At 49.0% G+C, this 21489-nt stretch overlaps 1 protein-coding gene across 5 annotated transcripts in view; it reads right to left on the bottom strand.

Annotated features, from left to right (window-relative positions):
* Positions 1-21489, bottom strand: part of LOC103762753 (protein CEPU-1) — a 214225-nt gene that overhangs the window by 100283 nt on the left and 92453 nt on the right. The window contains exon 1 of one of the 5 annotated variants that reach the window (XM_029962126.1): positions 11399-11568. The exons of the other annotated variants lie outside the window; for them this stretch is intronic. Coding sequence (XP_029817986.1) covers positions 11399-11436 — 38 coding nt within the window. The 5' untranslated portion in view covers positions 11437-11568. Of the gene's footprint in view, positions 1-11398; positions 11569-21489 lie in introns of those variants that run through there. 5 annotated transcript variants of the gene reach the window in all.

Below are 21489 nucleotides of genomic sequence, written 5' to 3'. Positions count from 1 at the left end.
CAGGCACTGCCAGCCAGGCAGGACACAGCAAGAATTAGCAAATAACCCACTTCTGGGGATGTTTGGTGCAAACCACCATTACTAAAAAATCAGTCTGTGGTTTGAAACAGATTTCACAGGCCTTTTGCATCTGGTTTTTTTTTTAAATTTTTATAAGCCTAATGTAACTGTGGCGAGGCTCATTCCCTGTGTGAAGTGCTGGATCCCTGCAGACCAAGTCCAGGCATGAGACAGAAGCAGCCAAGAGGGAACACAGCAGCTTGTCAAGGAAAGAGAAGTTAGCAGAGCACATCCCTGAGGGAGGAGGAGGAGGAGGACAGCAGAGGTGTCTCCAGGACTCAGCTCAACCCTGCAAGTCACTGTGCCTTCCCCCCCTGAGGCCCCTGTCATCCCTCAGCTCGTTTTACACCCAGTTCAGGGATCAGCAGCAGTTGGAAGTCTGGGTTTTTCATGCCTGCAGCCTCAGCTTTCACCTGGCAGGACTCAGAGGAGCTCTGAAAACCCTTCTGGAAAGGCTCTGAAGGTCTCCCTAATTGGCACAGGAGCAGGAGCAGAGGGAGGCTCAGGGCAGGTATAAGAAAGCTGGTTTGGGTACCAGGAATTCTGAGCCCAGCAGGACTGAGCCCTGTCCTGGCTAATTAACCCCTGAAATTAATGGGGTGGGTTAGTTTGGTGAGGATACCCCATTTAAGGCAAGCAGGGCACAAACTCCAAGGCTGGTCAGTGAGCAAACCAACCCTTCCTGGCAAAGCTGTGGCTGCCCCAGCCCTGGAAGTGTATAAGAAAGCTGGTTTGGGTACCAGGAATTCTGAGCCCAGCAGGACTGAGCCCTGTCCTGGCTAATTAACCCCTGAAATTAATGGGGTGTGTTAGTTTGGTGAGGATACCCCATTTAAGGCAAGCAGGGCACAGACTCCAAGGCTGGTCAGTGAGCAAACCAACCCTTCCTGGCAAAGCTGTGGCTGCCCCAGCCCTGGAAGTGTCCAAAGCCAGGTTGGACAGGGTTTGGAGCAACCTGGGCTGGTGGAAGGTGGCCCTGCCCACGGTGGGGAACTGGGACAAGATGATCTTTATGGTCCCTTCCAACCCAAACCATTCTGTGATTCTGTGCAATGCACCCCAATTCACCCTCTGCCTCTGCACCCACTCATCCCTCCCTCCACCCTTCCGTGCCCCAGGACTTCCCAAGAGGCAACAAGAACTGGGAAATCTCTTTGACAGGAAGCAAGGTGATATTATTGACACTACAGAGTGATCAGAACGACCGGCCCGACAAAGTCCTTGCTATAATCCATTTATTTTCCTACTTTTAGAGCTTTTGATTCTCTTCGACCTATTGGATACATATGGATTGCTACCGACCCAAGCAGGCACAGCAGGGAAACTACACACCAGGATGAATTCCTACACCCTGCTGCAAACAGGGAAAAGATAAACAGCTCAGTCCTGAGGAGCCTGATTTGGGGAGATAATAAATTAGAGCTCGTGGGCAGGAGGTGTTGAAACATCAGGGTCTAAAGACCATCAGCGGTGATCATCCAACAAAGGAATATTCATCTCCTCAGTGCGGGCTCCCTGGAGCTGGCTGAGCATCCTTCAAAGTAAAATCCCACAGACCTGAGCACCGGGGACAGCATTACCCTGACAATGTAAACACATTAAGGAAGCAAAGAGTTACAAGCTCCGATGCTGAGTGTCGCAATCACGTCCGAGCTATTTAGCAAATAACGTGGAAAGAAGACATGATGGATAAAGACGAAATTAATGACTGAACTGGTGCTCAGTGATTATCAAGAAACTAGTGATGAGGACCTGATTACATTCACAATGGATAATAAAGGCTTGCCCCAATCAGTAATATATATACTCAGGGCTTCAAAAGGACTCATTTCCAGCGCGGGGGAAAATTATGGGAGAAATTGGCTGGAAGGGAAAATGTCAACAGAGAAATGTGGGCTCGTAACACAAAACTTATTAGAGAGCCAAAAAGTCAGGACTCCGCAATCCAAAAAAGACAATTTTGGCTAAAAGCCCTATTCTTATTGCTAAAGCAGCAATCAAGCATAACACAAAAATAAAAGGAAAAATAGACAGCAATCAATGTGCATTAGGAGTTATGAAGTGCATTGATAAGGAAAAGCTAAAAACACCACCGGGGAGGCAACTGCTGCCTGGCAGAACCACTGAGGGGATTTAACAGCACTAAACCCAGCCTAGCCCCAGGCAAGCGGGTGCCTCACCCCCGCCCTGCCCAAGGCAGCTGGTTTTTCTCTGCTAAAAGGCATCATCAGGAATAAATCACCTTTGAGAGCGCTGGAGACCCTCTGCGACTCCAACCGGGGCAATCCACCCCTCTGCAGCTCCGTTCCCTGCTGAGCAATGGGGACAAGGACAGCTCCTGTCCCTGTGCCCGGTGTGTCCTTCATGCAAAGCCAACGGAGCACCCAAAAATATTTGTCAGCAGGGCCAGAGCCAGCTCACCACCCCAACAAACAAATTCACAACCAGCCCCACCAGCACAAGCCCAGCACCTTTGTCACGAGGGATAGATCCGGATCATCACCCCGACACGAATTCACAACCGTCCCCCGCAGTCTGACCCCAAATCCCCCCATTTGGGCTCATATTTTGACACAGAACTCTTCGCCCAGATGTCAATTCAAGCCTTTTCCTGTGCAAGGAGTGAACTAATCACTAACCAGCACCAGGCTGCAAATCATTTGGGCTGATACCACGGCACTAATATTTGGAAAGGAGGGGCTTCCTGGCACGTTTTGTCTTAGGAACCCCCAGTCCCAGCTCAGTTTTGGCTCAGGTAATTACAGTTCACCTCCCCAGATGCTCGAGCTGGGGAAGGTCCCCTCCTCCTGCCCGTCCCTGAGCGGCTGAGCTGGAAACGCTGCGCGCTGACAAACAGATGTGCCAAGCCTGGATATTACTGTAACGTCTCTCCAACAATTTGTATCCCCAGGACGGTGGTAAAGAGACACTGTATGGCAAATAAATTAAAGCGTTTGGCCGTAAAGCCAATAACAGAGAGAGAGAGAAAGAAGTGCAGACGTTGGAGGAGAGAGAGGTTTTAAACGAGATTAAAGAAAGATGGAAAGTCAACGGGAAAAGAAGGAATCCTAAAAAAAAAAAAAAAAATAATATTAAAGAAGCAGCAAGGATGTGCTTTCTGGGATTTGTGGATATGGCTGGGACAAAAGGGCAGCCCGTTTGTGCCAGTCTCATGAAAAACTCAGAGATGAGAGGTTAAACCCTCATAAACACCTGGAGAAACAATAACAGTGGAAATTAGAAAAGCACAGGGTATCCTGCCTGGCTGAGCTGCCCCAGTCACACCTCACCCCAAACAGGAGGCACAGGTAGATGGATCACTCCCACGACTACTGCTGTTTGCTCCTGAGTCCCTGAGATGGCTCAAAAAACATTTTTATTAAGCCAGATGGAGAGAGGGGGAAGGGGAAGAGGAGGGGGGGAGGGACATCCATCTATGTGCCAGGTGCCAACAAGGGGGAAGGAAGAGAAAAAGAGAAATCAAGCGTGGAAAATAAGAGAAAATGTAGTCTGAGATATAAAGCCTGTCAAATTGGCTGCAAACAGTAACAAAAGCAAAGGAGAGATAGTTTTCTCTTTAACAAATGCTTTGATCAGCTGTAGTTGATATAATTACTATATAAAGCTACAGCAAGACAGAAATAAGACACATTTATCTTCACGGAGTAAAGAGAACCTTTCTGATCGCTTCCTCTCCTTGCCAGGCTGTGACAAGCAGATTCCAGGCTGGAAGGTCACACAGCTGAGGTTTGGCTGGTCCCTTTCCCAGGGGACATGGGACCTGAGCCTGGTCCAGGGGACCTGAGCCTGGTCCCCTGGGCTTGGCTTTGCTGGTCTGGCCCCTGGGAGCCGGCACAGACCATGGCAAACAATGGCCTTGCACAAGGGGCAGTGCCCTGGGCACACAGCTGGGGAAAAGGAGATGGTCACAGCAATGCAGGAGGCCACTGGTACTGAGTTTTCCTCCCTCTGGTGAGAACCAGTTCAGGGGAGAGGTGGAAAGATCCCAGAGGAAAACTCTGGCTGCTGAGAAGCCAGTGGGGATGAGAGGCGAGATAGGGAGAGCAGCACAATTCACACCCAGCAACTAAAACCTGACCTCACCATCCCCTGAACGGTGCAGAGAGGAGGAAAACAGCCAAGGAAATTTCCATTACAAATCCAGACACTCAGCTCGATGCTGCAACCACTCCACTGCCCCAAGTACACCTGCTTTGCCTCCTTTCTCCCATGACACCGACCTTCACCACACCCCTCTCATGGCAGCAGCTGGGCAGGGGAGACTCCCACCAAGAAACAATTCCCTGCCCCAGGTAGCAGGGAAGGCAGGACTCATCCCAAATATTCCTGTTTTCAGATCACACCACCCCCTGAGGTGTGATGCTGTGGTTTCCAAACATCACATTTGAATTTCAACCACTCTTATTTATTTCAGTCTAGTCAGGTAAAGTTAAAAAAAAAAAACAAACAAACCAAACCCACAACAAGCCATTTCTATGAAATATTTCCCTTTTGACAAACTGACACCGCTCAGTAGAAATATAATTCAGCCTTAAAGCCCTGCCAAGCCCCAGCAGCTCTGATCACAACCAGGGCCATGTGCTGGGGGTCTCTCCCTGCCTTGTGACAGCCAGTCGAGCATCTGTTTGAGCACAGAAAGCAGGGACAGCCCTGCAATGCCACTGGAATGTGAATGATCATGGAATTACGGAACAGTTGGGGTTGGAAGGGTTACGGGGCAGGGTTTGGGGGGAGCAGGGAAGGTGGGGTCAGGGATGGAGCGTGTGTGTGCATAATGCAGGACGAGTGATGCAGCAGAAAACCGTGCCCAGGGGAGGCCAGTGCAGCACAACACGCAGCAAGATGCACCATGTCCTGCAACAGGACAGCCAGGGCGTGTCTGAAAGGACCAGGGGGGGTGGCTGGTCCCACATGGGGCACTGGGGACAATCCCACAGGGGCAGGGGCAGCACAGCTCCCCCCTCCCACCACACGCAAAGCCCTGATTTATTTAGACTGGAACAATTTGTCGTCGGCTGTAATTTTAACTACCTCCGTGCTGAGGAGCCAATCAGGGCTCGTGCTCATCGAGGCTTTTATGGGTTCCCATAAAAGCAGCAAAATGAAAACTCAGGGGCCCTTAAAATATACTCCGCGGGTTTGTGCAGTGCAATTGGAGGCTTTTATGACTCCTGTCAGGGCTTTTATGACCCTGTAAAACTGTGCAGCGGCCCAGCCTGCGATGAAAAGTGACCTCAGATGTCTTAAAAGCCTAAATGGTCCTGTACCTTTACACGACCTGGTGGCTGAATTCAGGGAAGCCCCGGGGGACGTCACCCTGGCCCAGCTCTGCGGCTGGGGAGGACGAGGGGCAGCCCCACGGGGGCTCAGCATCTCCCTCAAAGAGACAAACCCCATATTTTTTCCTAAAATATGGGGGGCAATAAGCAGTTACCCTCCTGTCACGGGCCATGGGGGCTGTTCTGCCAAGCCACGAGCTCCCTGGCTCCACATAACCTGATTTGCAAACCTAGCTGAGCTCTAGAATAAGTGAGTTTGATGGCATCACACTCTCTCATTTCCCAACACAAACACCACTTGATTTAGCAGAAGCAGCAGGGTTTTGATTTCCCCCCCCCTTAAATGAAGCCAAGACTGGAAGATTAGGGATGCAGCAGGGAAGCAGAAAGAAAACCCATCAGGCAGGCAGTGACAAAGAAGCATTAATAAACTGCACGAGGTTCCAAATGCCATAAAGAAACGGGAGAAAAGAAAAGCAAAAAGGATAATACAGGATCCAGAGGTTGCAGGATGCTCAGGTTTGGTGCTGGGAGCCAGAGCAGAAGCACATTGGGTCACTAAGCCACAGAGTGACAGTAAATGATGCAAATAAAACCAGTAGCACATCGCAGAGAGCATTAGCAAAACACATGCCTGATCCCATAAAAAAATAAGCCATCTCCCCATGCTCTCCTGAGCAGGAAAATACGCCACAGTCTCTTAAAATAAGAAGAGTGGCTTCATGCATGAGAAAAATGTGAGTATATCAGCACAGGAAAACATCCAGTCTCCTTCAGGCCATGTCTAAATATGTGTTTTATTGCTCTGAGAAGGCAAGTGAGGAATCCCACCCCCAGCTGGGTCTCATTCAGTGACAGACAGGCCAAACTGGAGCCCACGTAGTGGCTTTGCAGCATTTCTTATTGAACTACAAACCAAAGATTATGAGCTGGCAAGACTGATTTAACACAAAATGGAATGGGGAGAACTGTGGTCAGCGTGCAAACAACCTGCCCAAAGTCAGAGCTGAAACTGGATGACTTTGTAATCCAGCTGGAATTTTTTCATGGGAAGCCAGTGACAACCAGAGATCATCATGGACTGGTTTGGGTTGGAAGGGACTTCAAAGATCATTTTGTTCCACCCCCTGCCATGGGCAGAGACACCTTCCACCAGCCCAGGTTGCTCCAAGCCCCGACCAACCTGGCCTTGGACACTTCCAAGGATGGGGCAGCCACAGCTTCTCTGGGCAACCTGTGCCAGGGCCTCCCCACCCTCCCAGGGAAGAATTTCTTCCCAACATCCCATCTAACCCTGCCCTCTGGCAGTTTAAAGCCATTCCCCTTATCCTGTCACTCCACAGTTCTGTAAATATCCTCACTCTGTGTTAGCCCTGGGTGATGGTGGGACTGCCAAACTAACATCTCTCCCCCAAAACTCTCACTTTTGAATATAACCCTTAACCCAAGCTAGGATGGCAGAAATCAGGCCCTGATTAATGTCCCTATCAAACAACCCCAACTTTTTTGATGGCTATTTTGTGCTGTCTCCACCTTCCCCCATCCCTCGGGCAGCCTCGCAGCCCCAGCGCAGCACAGGGAGATGCAGAGGAGTATTAATTCCATGGAAAAAGGGTCAAAACGAAAATGCCAACAGATTGGGAACATGCCAGACTTGCCAAAATCCTGCAATCCGTCTGGAAGTGTTCCTAAGCAACTCTGCAGACCCAGCAAAACACAAATCCCACGGTAAAACCTGAGTTGAGAGCGCAGGTTATTGACTATTAACATTCAGGGCAAACACATGCAAAATCAGAGGAAAGTGCAAAAAAAGAAACTGTCTTTATTTTCCTTTCCATCTCCCTGCTTCCCCCTCCTTTTTTTTTTTTTTTTTTTTTTTTAGGAACAGAGCATGGATGTGGAAAATAGCCTATTGAGCCCACTTCCCCGCCTCAGAGGAGCTGCAAATGTGATCCTTTGCTAGCTCAGACAAAATCTGCCATGCTACATTAGGCTTGATAGCAAATTTGCTACTTGCAAGCTTTTATCAAAACTGTATATCTTAAAAATCTTAATAATACTGAGCTTTTGGTTGGCCTTCCCAGCTGCCTCCTCCCCATCCCTCTCCCCGCTGGGCACGCTCGGAACCAATTCCCAATTTGGAGCTCAGCGTTTTTAGCCGAGGAAAAAAAAAGACCTCAAGGAGCGCTGGGGTGGGGGAAGAAATCAGGCAGATCTCAATGGCTGGAATTTATTCCGGTGTGGAGACCGGGGAACGAGGCTGGAATGTTTCCTCCCTCCCGCTCGTGACCTGTTTCCAGGCCTTACAAGTTCATTTCTGAACGAACAAGCCGCGGACAGGCAGTGGAACAAATGTAACATTGCCTCCGAGGGCTCTCCAGCCACGTTCCCCTCACGGCTGGGAAGGTGCAAGGGCTGGTCAAAGATGTTTTCTGTTTTCCCTGGAATTGCTTGTACAGAAAAGTCTTTCTCCTCAGCCGCTGTGTGATGTCTAACAAAGGCTCTGCATATGCTGGAGCCCTGGTCTCGTGGGGCTGCTGTAATAGCTGGTGTCTCCTACCCAGCCACCTCCTTTTAATGAAATTTATAGAAATTTAATATCTCTGAGACTTCTTTCCTTCTGTCAAATTGGGTAGAAATTGGCCAGGAATTGGCCAAAGGGCTCAAAAACTACAGAGGGGGTAGGAGTGGGGAAGGCAGACAGGCAGGGACCATGTGATTGCATAGACTCCTCTCTGGAAGGATCCAAACTAAAAATCAATATCTGTTTCTTTTGTCTCTCTGGTATTGTATTTATTTTGTTTTTTGTTTTTTTGTTTTTGTTGTTAGGAAGGTGTTTTTTTCACAGAGAAGAAGTCCTCATGGAACATTTTCTATAGCAATGTGTGATAGGAAGCATTGCCAGCATTGCCCAGAGCTGCAGGACACCCTTTGGAAAGGGGATGTTGTCAATCACTCTCCCATTTCCTCAATACTCAATACCTGGAGTTTTCCCCAAATCCCATCCCCACAATGTCTAAACCTACAAGACAGGTGATGGAAAAGCAGAGGTTTCAAGCCTAAGAGGGGCAAAAAGGCCCCACACATTGGTCCAGCTGGAGGACCAGCTCCACCAACTCAAAAGAGACACTTCATCTCCCTAAATCTCTCCACAGAGCAGCATCCTTAGCAAAAAAGCTCACTCAGCCTCAAAATTGAGAGAAAATGAGAAAAACTTTGGAGGAGCTGTTTAAACCTCTGTTCCAGCATCATCTCCAACTGCAGGAGCTCCATCCCGAGCCAGACTGATCAGGTTTTTTGTCCCTGGAGTGAATTCTATCACCCAGCGACTCCCTGAGCCAGCTGGGAGCTGAGGGTTTCCTCGAATGGTATCAGAGGGATAATCTCCTTGCCCTGGCTCAGGAAGCAGGGGGGGTCTTAACTCTATTACCGAAGTCGATCGAGCAGATGGACACAAAGCTTTCTAGGAAAATGGATGCCCTGCAGAATTCCAGGAGCTAAGCAGGGCAAACACGAAGGAAGCCATCCCAGATTGCTGTGAGGGGCTGCTGAAATGCAGAGGACTCTGCTTAATTCCTAATGGAAGTTTGTTCAAGCTTTAGCAAAGGGCAAAGTCTTCCCCCCCCTGCAAGGGCACAGAGCCCTTGCCAAGTACAACAATATCTGGGTTTTGTAGCTTGCCCAGTTCCAGCAGACCAAATCCTCAAATAACACTTAAGGATATTCTCTGAGGCTGGGCTGAACACGGAAAGCTGCTGTTGGAGCTCTCCAGCACTTCCTATCCGAGGAGCAACGGCACCTTGGCAGGCTTGCCTGGAATTAAGCTTCCAAAGGGTGGCTAATGAGATTCCTTCCTCTCCTTTCAGCCCCTTCAGAAATGCCTGATTTAGGGTGAGACCTTGCGGACTAGAGGATTTTTTTTTTTTTTGGGTTCCCCTTATAATTCCAAGGAGGGAAAAGTTCATGAGGATCTCTTTATTCTGAAATAGGGTTTATTCCAGGTATTCAAATGCCCAAATCCACCCACCCTGATGTTTTCCTCACCACAGACGTGCAAAGCTGCCAGTGTCTCCTTCTACTTCTCAGATTGATAGCTAAGCATGAAGCTGTCGAGTCTCTCCCAGACAAGGCACAGAGAGGAGTATTTTTCCTCCATTAACCATCTCACTCCTCCGCCTGACTGATTAGTTACCACGCAGGATCCTCTGGATTTCCATCAGGAGGGAAAGCAATGACAGAAGCCCGTATTTCTGGTTAATCTTGCAATTTGTCACTTCTCTTATAAAGCAAACAATCTGCAAACGCACCGGATCCCTCTGGGAAAGGCAAAGGTGCAGCTGCAGGAGGCAACTCTCAAATTCCACAGGGAAAAGGGTTCACTCCAACCCACGTTTCCTTGCACCATCCCTCCTGGCTACTTCAGCACGGCTGTCACCTCATGCTGCTGGTTGTCACCCTCCATCCCCCCACCAGGCTCTGCATTCCCAGCGAGGCTCCGGTCACAGCCACGCTCCTCCGGCAGCACCGATTCCCTGGAGCACAGTGACCAGATAAGACCTTTATCAGCCGGCTCTGTTCCACAACAGGGAGAACACGGGGTGAAATCCAAAGAGGTTGGAGTCTGACTTCATAAAAAGGGCTGATTACCCACTTCACGAACCGGAGCAAAGCGCGGCAGCTCCCCGAGCCTCTCCCTGTTCTCCGTGCCGGCTCAGAGAAGGGATGCTTAGCCCTGTTTCCTTCTCCCTCTTTCCCAGCCAAGTGATATCTCTATCAGGCTCCCCAGACCTGTTGCTGCCTGCCTGGAGACCCTCAGTACAAGATATAGAGCAATACAGCATCTCTGTATTTCAACCAGCACTCCAGCAGGTTGAGGAATTGAGATCCCCTCGAGGAATTGAGATCCCCTCGAGCATCTCCCGTGGGAGCTGCCTCCTCGCCTGGCTGCGCTGCTCCACACGTGTCACAGGGAGCTGAGGACGTGGTGTGGCCCAGACCTGCATGTCAGCTCCGAGCCTCGATTAAAAGGAATGGTTTCTCCTCTTTCCCCGAGGAGAAGGGAGCGAGCGCACACCCGCACGCACGCGGTCGATAAGTCGCCGGCTCTCGGGGAACAGCTCTTTTAATTACAGCTCTCCCTGGGCGCAGGGTGTGAGCCTGGCAGCGAGCACCCGCAGTGCAAAACAGGGAAGGGCAGCCCCTGGGGGTGGGCAGGGACCATGGGTGATGCTGGAGGCAAAGTGCAGGAATTGACCCTTTCTCCCAGCACGCTCCCAGTCCCGCCTCGGGACTGTCCCGATCTGATCCAGCCCCTGCCTCCCCTCACCCTGGTGTCAGCCCCTGCCTAGACAGCAGCACATCTGCTATTTATCATCCAGGGACTCAATCCAAGGAACTTTTTGCTGCTGGCTTTATCCATCGCATTTATCTGCTGATCTCTCCCATCTCATCTCGCATTCCGTGCAGCCTCCCCTGAGCTGCAGCTGGTTTGCGAGCAGCAGGAATAAAGCCTGATTTAATACCTGGGAATGGGGAGCAGTGCCCTTTCCTAGGGAGCAGCAGCCGGGGTGATCCCTTTGCAAGGGGCATCGGGATGCTGCCAGTCCCGTTGGGCTTCTCCAGGCAAACAGGCCACTTGATCCCCCAAAAACACAGCCAGACAAAAGGTGAGACAGTCGCACTAAGTCTCCCCTGGATTCATCCAGCTCCCCCATCCCTCCTCCCTCCTCCTGCTCCTTCTTTAACTCCCGTTTCCAAGTGCTGAGTTACTATCAAGGAAGGTTTAATAGGATCCTGGGTTTTAAAGCCACTGGCAACACAGTCTGGGCCTTTTATGGTTAGTAATGAATAAAAGAACCCAAATCACCTTTTTTTTCTCTCTCTCTTAACATTCCCTGCCTACAAATTAAAGTCATTGTGCTTCTCACTCTGCCTCACTCCTTTTGTCTTCCTCCAACACCATTCAAGCCCACAAGGTACTAGTCCAATATGTGCCCTGCTTCCCTTTCCCCTTTTTTTTTTTATTTTGCAATATTTACCCCTTTCCAATCTTCTCGCTTCTTGCTCTTACTTCCATTCCGTCTTTGCTCCTTCCTATCCTTTCCGTGGTTTTTTTATTATCCCATATTATCACGGGAGCAATGACATTTTGGAGCCCCACTGCAGAGTGAAGCCCTTGACTCCTTTCCCTAGAGCTGGCAACCAGCCCTTCACGGTAGAAAAAGCCAAAATTGCTACTATCTTGTCACCAATTCTGGTTATTTTTAGCACTCTTTCCCTTAAAGCACCAGCTCCCCGAATCATGTGATTACGGCATGAATCTTATCTCCGATCTAAAAAAGTTTCATGCCCTCACAGCTGCCAGAGAAGTGCTGGGAAAGATGAGTCAGACTTTCAAAAACAGGCAGAAAGACTGAGCTTAACTGCATCTTGCTGAAACCGTAACTCAGGGGGCACCTAACCCCGCTTATTAAATGTTCCTAATTTTTAATTCAGTGCTGGAGAGAATTAGCCATTCAACCACTGCTGGGTGGCTTCAGAAGTCTCCCCGTTACCTCACTTAATTAAGACAGCACAGAAGATCCTCATATCCTTTGGGTGAAGCGCTGGCTCCGCTGGACATTTTTTCATTAGCGTCACCATAAATAAGATTTCAAGCCTTGGCATTTACCACGGGAGCGGGATGAAGAAATCAACGGGAAGACAAAGCCTTTTGGTAACCACAAGTGGATTTCAAGGCGAACCCGACTCTCTTATCTTCCCATTTATCTTTATCCCATTGATACAGCGCTATCGATGTCCGGCCCTATCTGATGGCACACTAACAGCTCTATTTGCAGCTCACAAGGCGATAGCCCCGCTCCCTCCCCCCTCCCCGGCAGATTTGGTATGACAGGAACGTTACATGACCTTTCCTTCCGCTTTTTCACCCGGCCTGGGTTGATTCTGCGCTCAGAAATTACCAATCTCAGCCAGCCCTAAATAGCACCTGGTTAACTGGGAATTTTAATATGTAAGCCAAGGGGAAAAAAAAAAAAAAAGGACAAGAACAGGAAAAAGATGAACCTCCTGATCTCCATCTCATCTCCCTACCAGTTCCTCCCTGTCTCATATTTACCCTTCTCACACAATTTTTCCTCTGTAAAGCATGAGGAGATGCACTGAACGACACAGGATATTTAAGTACACATTTTACCATCCTACTGTTATTCATTATTAATAATACACTGCTAACTCTGCCCTTGTAGGCACCTCTGTGAGGGAAATAGAGTTTGTAAATACCCACAAGCAGATTCCCAAGCTGTGCTCCTTCCCTGTGCCATTAACAGGAGCACATCCCTGTTTTTCCCCTCTGCTCTTGGCGTTCTTTCTCCAGCTCTTTTTTTCCAGGGAGGATATCCAGCTGGATAGATGCTTCCTTCACCCCCACACCAAAGAAAACTCAGGTCTCTTCAAATGAGCCCCAAAATATATTTTCCCACCTTGTGACTGAACTTGAACCTCCTCCACTTCACCCTCCTTCCAAAATAACCCCGAGTTGAGCAGTTCAAATGGAAGCAGGAGCTGCGTGTTTGCCCTCCCCCCCCCTCCCCATTTCAAATGACACACTCGAAAATAAAAAGCCGTTTTTGGCTTATTTTTCCCCGCTTTCCCCTTCCCCCGAACAACTTGAGAGCTCTGGTATGAATGGGGAAGTGATTTGAGGTGACCTAAAAAGGCGCCGTTACTTCTTCGGGAAAAATGGGTGTGGAATTTGGTCCGGCTGCCACGGGAAGAGATTCCATGTCCAACTGACTATAAAGGCGGATCCATGTGGGACATAAACACTTCAGGGAAATCAAGGCATCACCAGGGTTTCCTCCAAGCTCCATCTCACCCAGGGAGGGCATCACCACCAAGGCCGCCACGGCAGCTCTTGGTGCAAGGAGACACTTTGAGTCCCTCTTTTGGGACCAAAACCTTTTCACACAAAGTCTCCAGGGTTTTGGATGTGTTATTTGGGCCCCACAAAGATTTGCCTTCGGGCATAAGAAGTTGTTGAAACCTTGCTGCCTACCAGGATTCGGTTGTATGTAAGGACAGCTGATGCCCAGCATTTATCTTCATGACTGAAGACTGCAGGCCACAGAACATGAGAGGCAGAGTTAGTTATCTTCTCCTTCCCCAAGACTGACAGAAAATGTCAGGAAAGATTAGTTATTCTGTATCATATACATGCCACGCATGTTTTTCATTCTCCTACTGCTCCAGTACCACTTTCACTCGCGGTTGTAATAAATCAAATGTACTTGCTCTGTGTGAAGAAGAGATTCTGCAGTTGGAGAAGACCTGCTGGTCACCCACTGTACCCACCTCAGGTGTCCTTAGCCCAGCCAAGGACTTCCCTGCTCTGTATTTCTGATCACAGTCACTTAATTTTGGTTAAAATTGTAATTAAATTCATTTGCTACTTGTGTGTCGCCTTCCACTGTGACAGATCCAACAACACAAGGTAATAAATGAGTTGCTGTACCCAGCAGTAAAACACAGGCACCTCTGGGGTGAAATCTCAGAGTTTAACAACCTGAATGGCAATTTAGGACAGGCACAGAAAGCCACTTAAGGAAGAACTTAGAAAACAACAATGGTGAAGTCTGGAAGGCACTAAAGGCACCTCCTGTGCCAGAAGAAATAAAACCCAACACTCTGGAACATGGTCATGAACACCAAACATGAGCTTTGGGTTCAGCTCACTGCAACAGGGTGACCTCTTGTGAGGACAACAAACCCGCCATGGAGAACACACCAACGTGGAGAACACATGTTGATGTCCAGTTGAAATCCCAGCTCTGGGACTGAGCTCATTATGGCAGCGAGTTCTGCCAGGGCAGCCAGGCTTTCCCGAGGGTGGGCTGGAAGGTACTGTGCCCCAAACTCCCTCAGCCATCAGAGTGAGCCTTTTCTCATGCTCAGGTCACCCTCAGACCCACAGGGTGCAGAGGGGTTGGGAAGGATTCCATCTTATCCAAGCCCTTCCTCATCGCATTGCTAAAGGTGCCAGATCGACCGTCCTCGAGGCATCAAGTCCTCTCTCTGCTCAAGGAGCAGCAAACACAGGTGATACCATATCTTCACCTTCTGCACCCTGTTGCCTGGTCACCTCTATGTATCAGCCCACCCTGCACGGGTTTTGATGTTCTCCTTTATTTGGGGGGGTCACACCAAGCAGCCCCTCATTGCACCCAGCCAACCTGTTCCAGATCAAAGCTCTGGGGTCTTGAAAAACAACTCAAACTTTATGCCAAGGTGGTTTTCATCTGTTCTTCATTTCATCCCCTGCGTTGGTGCCGGGGTTTGCAGCTAGTCCTGCGAGCTGAAGGAGAACCCAGCACCATCTCCGGGGGGCACCAGGTCCCTTCCTAATGGCTTTCATGTCTTCCTGTACCTTTAAATAATTGAAACCTCTTTGTTGCTAAGTACATCCAAGCAAGAGGGCACTGAAAGTTTTAAACCTCTCTGGGGAGAGCAGGGCCAGGAAATCTACACAACTCACAAGATGTCCTGTCACCAAAGTACCTTGTCTCCTGAAACGAGACCGACTGCGCTCTCCTCCACGGCGGCTCTCCCAGGATGCTTGTTCCTACTACAGGAAAGGCGTCCTCCTTGATTCCTGACAGCCTTTTCAAATCTACTTTAAAATATCATTTCAGCGCCGAGCGCGGTGCCTACAGAGTGCTCCTCCAGAGAGAAGTGGCGGCGGGGTGACGCGAGGTTCCTGCCAGCCCTAGAAAAGCACAGCGCGGAGCTCCTCGTGCGCCGCTGACCCTCGCAGCAACTACGTGAGGCTCCTGAAGCACGGGCAGCGTGGAGAGGCAGCCCAGATTTTCCACCCCGAGGGAAAGAAGATCTAAAAGGCACATTTTCTTTCCGTAACTGCGAGGGGTCAGGACAGCACAGCCAAGAACAGGCTACCAGCCAGACGAGCAGTGAGGCAACCCGGGGTGCTGCTCATTCTGGAGGGTGCAGCTACCCCCCAGCAGCCCACCCCGCGTCACTCAGCAGCAGGATGCCAGCAAGGCATCGCTCAGCTCAGGAATCGGATCTAACAGCTCGCCCTCAAAGTCCACGTCTCTTCAGAGAAGTGCCTTAATTAAATCATCTTTTCATTTCATTTGAAGCGCTCTCAAAGACCCCAACAGCTTGCTAATGATCCCGAGGTGGTGGGTCCACATTCCCCGTGTTAGAGGAAGAGGATGAGCACCAGAGAGGTGCTTGGGGCACACGAGGGTCTCACAGGAACGACCCCTGACAACTGTCCTCTGCTGCAACCAGCAGCTCCCACTTCCGATCCCCAAATCCCTGTGCATCACTCCTGATGTAAATAACCATCCATTTATAACTCGTTGTAATTACCTGCCTATTTCTGCGTCCCACCTTCACAAGGTAGTCTCTCTGCAATTATGCTTAATTGCCTTGATTGCTACTGCATATTTCAAGAAAGTTCAGAAAAAAGTGTATCAGACAGGGTATCTTAACAAAGAGTCTTATGGGGACCAGCACAGAAAGAGTTAACACTTAAAGTATTTATTTCCAATTCCTTCCACCAAAGGAAGCCCTATGGATGGGAAAGCCCCTCCAGTGCCACAGACACAAACTTGGACCATTTCTGTAGCAGTTTGTGAAACTTTCTTTGGAAAGAAGCCCCAAGCAGCAGGTAAAGCAGCCCCTGCCAGCCCTCTCCAGGTGCTCTTGGCATCATGGTGGTATCAGTAGGTTTATCCCATTACTTACTGTAACTGCAAATCTTCTTTAACCCATAATTAACTCATCCGTGCCCAGGCTCTAAATTTCCCAGGGTGGTGAACTCCTTGGGAGGATTGATTTAGTAAAGGAAGCAAAAACCCCATGAACTTCCGCCCCAAATCTGAGCAACACCAGGGATGCCAAAACATCCCCCCTGCTCTGTCACAGGACTTGAGACCGGGCTTCAACAGGGGACCAAGCGGCTCTGAATGTCACCACAAGTGACATCAGTGTCCTCAGCTGCCCTCTGTTCATCCCCCACTGGCCACACCCAGTGCCTTGTGCTCACCCCCTGGCACTGCTCCTGTGCTCTCACACCAACGGGAAGGTCAAGCAGAGCAGAGGCTCCACCACACCACAAATCCTCTGCTCACCTTCCTTCTGAAGGGACATCAATTACTCGGGGCTGTCAGGATGATAAGGCAGCCCGGCCTCCACAATAAGGAGGATATTCCAGCTAATAACTTCCCATTAAGCTCCTCAGAGCTGGATGTTTTCCATGCTTTTCTGCAGGGCTGCTGCCAGGGCTTGTTTGCTCTCCTTACCCAGCTCACTCCTGAAGGGATATGGCTTGAGGCACTGTTGTAAAATGAGCTCTCCACCACCAGTCCTGCTGGAAATCCTTGGCAGAGCCGGACAAAGAAACCACAACCTCTGAATTTTTGCTCTGATTCCAGCTTAGCCTTCCTCCTCCAAGGGAGACTGACAGCATTCAGCACAGAAGATTTAAGCAAAATAAAATAAGAAGTGGAAGAAGCCTCTTATCCATCACTTCTGACGAAGTTCTTGCCTTCAAGCACATTCCCAGCATGTGGAAGAGAGAGCCAGGTGGGGATGGCTGGGATGTTACATCTCTTTTTTTTTTCTCCCCTTTATGTTCACTAACCTTGAAATGTCCTTCCCCACAAACTGAGAGGTGAATCTCAAGTTCAGGGGCAGTTGAGGACACTGAGCTGAGCATCCACATTTGCATCCCTCTGCTTCTTCAACCCATCCTTGCCAGCAGCTTCTCCCCTTCCAGGGCCAAGCAGCACATCCCCACACACACCAAGATGAGAAGAGATCCTTCCTTCCCTTCCTACTCCCCTGCATCCTTCCCCTGTGGGAAGGACCTGCATCAGGGATGCTCTGGGAATTACCCCAAAGGACTCCTCGTCCTACATTTCTCCAGAGCAAGAAACTGGGCTGGGCTTGTGGGGGTTACCTTCACCTCGGGAAATTTGCTCGAGGAAAAAGAAAATCTCTGTTCCATTAATGCTTCATAAAAATTTTACAAGGTTTCTGCTAAAGGAAGGAAAACAAACAGAGATGGTGTCGGCACCCAGGCACTCTGGAAATCAAACATTCTTTCTCTAATGCATTTTTTTTTAAATAGTACCAATCAGGAAAGCAATCAAACATGAAGCCCACAGCTCCCAGTGCCTCCATTTCCAGCATCTAAATTTTTCCCAGCTCAGGACATTCACTCCCAGTGTTCCCAGTGGCCCCACACTGGCTACAACAGCGTCCCACCAACTGCTGGAGTAGCTGCAAGGGTGTGATGAACTCCAAAAAAGCACCCAGAAAGCCAAGGACACCACATTCTGATGGGATCCTGATCTCCAGGAGAGATTCTCTGATGGAATTAATTAACTTCCCTGCACCAGCATCCAGAATTGGAGCGGGATCGATGAGCACAGGGACTGTGAGCATCTTCCAGGCACGTGGGGATGGGTGAGGGAGTGAGGAAGCTCCTGTCTTTCCCTAATAAAGCAGGAGACTTTCCATCCACCACAGCATTAACAACTCCTTCATTAAAATCCTGAGCCTAGGCTGTTTTTCCAGCAGGGAATGGTGCAGCACGGCCGGGTGAGCAACAAGAGGTTTGCCATTAAATCAGCAGCTGAGGTCTGGTCCAGGCAGAGACATTTGGAAACTGGGTACCTGAGTCAGCTCGAGACCTGTCTAATAAGCCTGGGAAAATGTCAAAGGTATTTCTGCAGTGTTCACTGGCCAAAAAGACCCAACAGTCTCTTTTTTCCCCCCCTTATTCCTTTGTTTTTTTCCTACGCCTTCCCTTTCGCTGCAGAAACATTCTGGTGCAAACACACATCACTCCCAAAAATCAGGCTTCTTCATAAACAGTATATTAAAAACCAACCCCCCAAAGAAAACTCTGCAACTGAATACAAAACACAGTTATTGAAGAGCTGCTCACTGACAGCAATGAGGAACAAACACACCAAAAGTAAGGGGGAAAAAGAAGTAAATAAAGAAAATGCTGGGGAAAAAAAAATCCTGCTCAGAACTCAGGAGACATGAATTGTCTGAGATCAAATGTGTATGGATAAAATATACATAAGGTTCATAAATCCACTTCATATAGAGAGATGCAAAGCTAAATATACATTGGTTATTTTGCAAAGCTTGAAATTAAAAAGTCTGTTTTCATCCACAAATGGGTTTTGCTCTCTTCACCTGCCACAGGTTCTGAGAAAGGAAAGTATGTTGGTTTTTTTTTTTCCTGAACAACTGCACAGAGATTTGGGATAATTCCCAAGGGATGGGAAGGATGCAGAGAGAGTTGGTGATGAAGCATCTCAGGCACCTTTGTGGTGAAGTCCTGGCTCTTGCTGCCTCAAGCCCCTCATCCCTGCAGCCTCTATTAAACAAAACCCAAAGTGAGGAGTGAAACCCTTCTGACAGGAGCAGTATCCCATTTCCCAGAGCCTGCTAACACCCCAAAAACTCAGCGTGTACCTCACTGTTCCCAGCCTGGCCCTGCTCCATCCCTAAGGGAGCAAAAGCATCAGAGCTGCCACATCCAGCCAGAGGAGATGGTTTCTCCCCTCCATCTCCCCCTGGATATCTCCCAATGTTATCTCTGGGTGTCTGAGTGGGTTAAATAAATAGAGGGGCTCCCAAAACACTGGGGGAACACACTGGGGATAAGTCAGATTAGGAAAGCTTTGTTTCCACCTCCTATTCCTCAAACACTGAGGAATCATCCTAACTCTGATGCCCTTTCTTACATTTGGTTATGGTATATCCACTCACTTTTAGCTAGGTTGTTGCTTGATGAATGTTTGCCGGACATAATTATTCATTATTATGTTTCCTCTTAACTTTCTTAACAACAGCTGGGATTTTCAACCAAAAATTGCACCAATTTTTTTCATTTCATTTTGCAAGAAAAAAAAAAAGTTGGTTTCTTTTTTTTAATATCTTCAAACTCTCTGCCAGCACCAAAATTTCTGTGAAAGGGTCCATACGGTCATTCTTTCATTTACTCCATTCCACCTTCCTAAAGCATTAGGAATATTTCAACTAAATGTTTTAATGCACCTATTTCATAACCCTTCTAATCCTGTTCCCCATTATTTGGATCCATTTCTTTGCATCTCCCAGCCAGAGCTGCTGAGCTTTAGCAAAGGGAGATGGGAGAGGAACACACAGGTCTGAGAGAAAAGAAAAAAAATGAGCAATAAAGCCTTTGCTGCCTCCACCCCTGGCTCTGGAGAGGCTGGGAGGCTGGTTAATGGATGTCAGTTCTGCTTCCATTGAAGAAAAGGAAAATCAATGAAAGGCTCTCAGGCAGGCAGGGCACAGCCACAGCCCTTCTTCCCACTCCCCACCCCAGCCTGGAAGAGGCTTTGGGCCCACGTTATCCAACCCATGCAGCAGAGCCAGGCAGCCCTGGGGGTTCCTACAGGGCAGGAGAAACAGGAACCTCCCAAACCTCACCCTCCACCTGCAGATGTTCACTCCTGTGGAAGATCCTCAGCTCAAACTGCCACGTTGGCAGAGACCCCACTGCAGATGCAATTATAAAGCTAAAATTCCAGCTTTCCAGCCACTTTTGGGGTTGGTTTTTTTTTTATTGTGCCACATTGACACGAGCAGTGCTTTGCTGGCAGAAGGGACCCGCTCTGGGTGGTCTCTGTAGAGCTGGAGTCGGGTTTTTCCCTTTACTGCCTCTGTTTCAGCCTCTCAGGCAGAAAAGATGCAGCTCAGACATTTTGTTAGCACTAAAAAGAATACTAATGAACTTGCAGGTTGCTGGGTGAGGCACCTAATGACAAGCCACATGCAGAATTGCTCTGCTGAGTCTCCTGGAAGTTAGAGGGATGAGACATAAAAGGATACAAAAAAAATCACCAAAAAAACCCCCTGTTTCTGCTTGGTGCAGCACCAGGTGCTTTCCTGCTGCTCAGCACCCTGGCCTGGCTCTAATACATCTGAGCAATGTTAGATATTTCCTATTTTGATCCCCTGGCTTCCTCTCAATGCTTGGGTTGGGATTTATCACCTTGCTATCCAGGCTGAGCCATTTGGACCAAATGGAGAGAAAAAGGCACTCCCAGGACACAATCTGTCTGCCCTGTTCCAAACATCTGCCTTAAACTGGGATGAATTCACCCTCCAAAGGCCCATTGCTCTCCAGGGACTATAAAGGGGGACTGGACAACCATGCTCAGACACAGACATCCATCATCTCAGACACCTGCAGTTACAGGAGCAAGCATCCCAGATTGCTCCTGCTTTTCTGGACTCCTGGGAAATGCTAATGGATCCAGAGCCACCCAGCCTTTGACGGGATTTTTGACAGTTCCTTTGCTTTTTGTCTCTTCTGGCAGATGCATTTCATGCCACCTCAGCCCATGTCCTCCTGCAGTCCATGACAAGAGACAGGACTCTGGGAGGTGGACTGGCCCCTCTCTTCCCAAGACCTGCTTAGATCAGGTGTTTATTTCTGGATGCCCAAAGCTAAGATGGATGAGACTGGGAACAGAGAATCCTGGCATCTGTGACAGAGAACCACGGAACCATGACATCCTGAACACAGAATCACAGTATCCATGACATCCTGAACACAGAATCACAGTATCCATGACATCCTGAACACAGAATCACAGCATCCATGACATCCTGAACACAGAATCACAGCATCCATGACATCCTCAACACAGAATCACAGCATCCATGACATCCTGAACACAAAATCACAGCACCCATGACATCCTGAACACAGAATCACAGCACCCATGACATCCTGAACACAGAATCACAGCATCCATGACATCCTGAACACAGAATCACAGCACCCATGACATCCTGAACACAGACTCCTGGCATAGAATCTTGGCATCTATGACAGAGAACCACAGAACCATGACATCCTGGCCATGGAATCACAACACCCATGACATCCTGAACACAGAATCACAGCATCCATGACATCCTGAACACAGAATCACAACACCCATGACATCCTGAATGCAGACTCCTGGCATCTATGACAGAGAACCACAGAACCATGACATCCTGGCCATGGAATCACAACACCCACAACGTCCTGAACACAGAA

The sequence above is a fragment of the Manacus vitellinus genome, unplaced genomic scaffold (genome assembly GCF_001715985.3).
Source record: "Manacus vitellinus isolate BGI_N305 unplaced genomic scaffold, ASM171598v3 scaffold_41_pilon, whole genome shotgun sequence".
Classification (NCBI taxonomy): Eukaryota; Metazoa; Chordata; class Aves; order Passeriformes; family Pipridae; genus Manacus; species Manacus vitellinus.
This window is presented reverse-complemented; position numbering and strand designations above follow the sequence as displayed.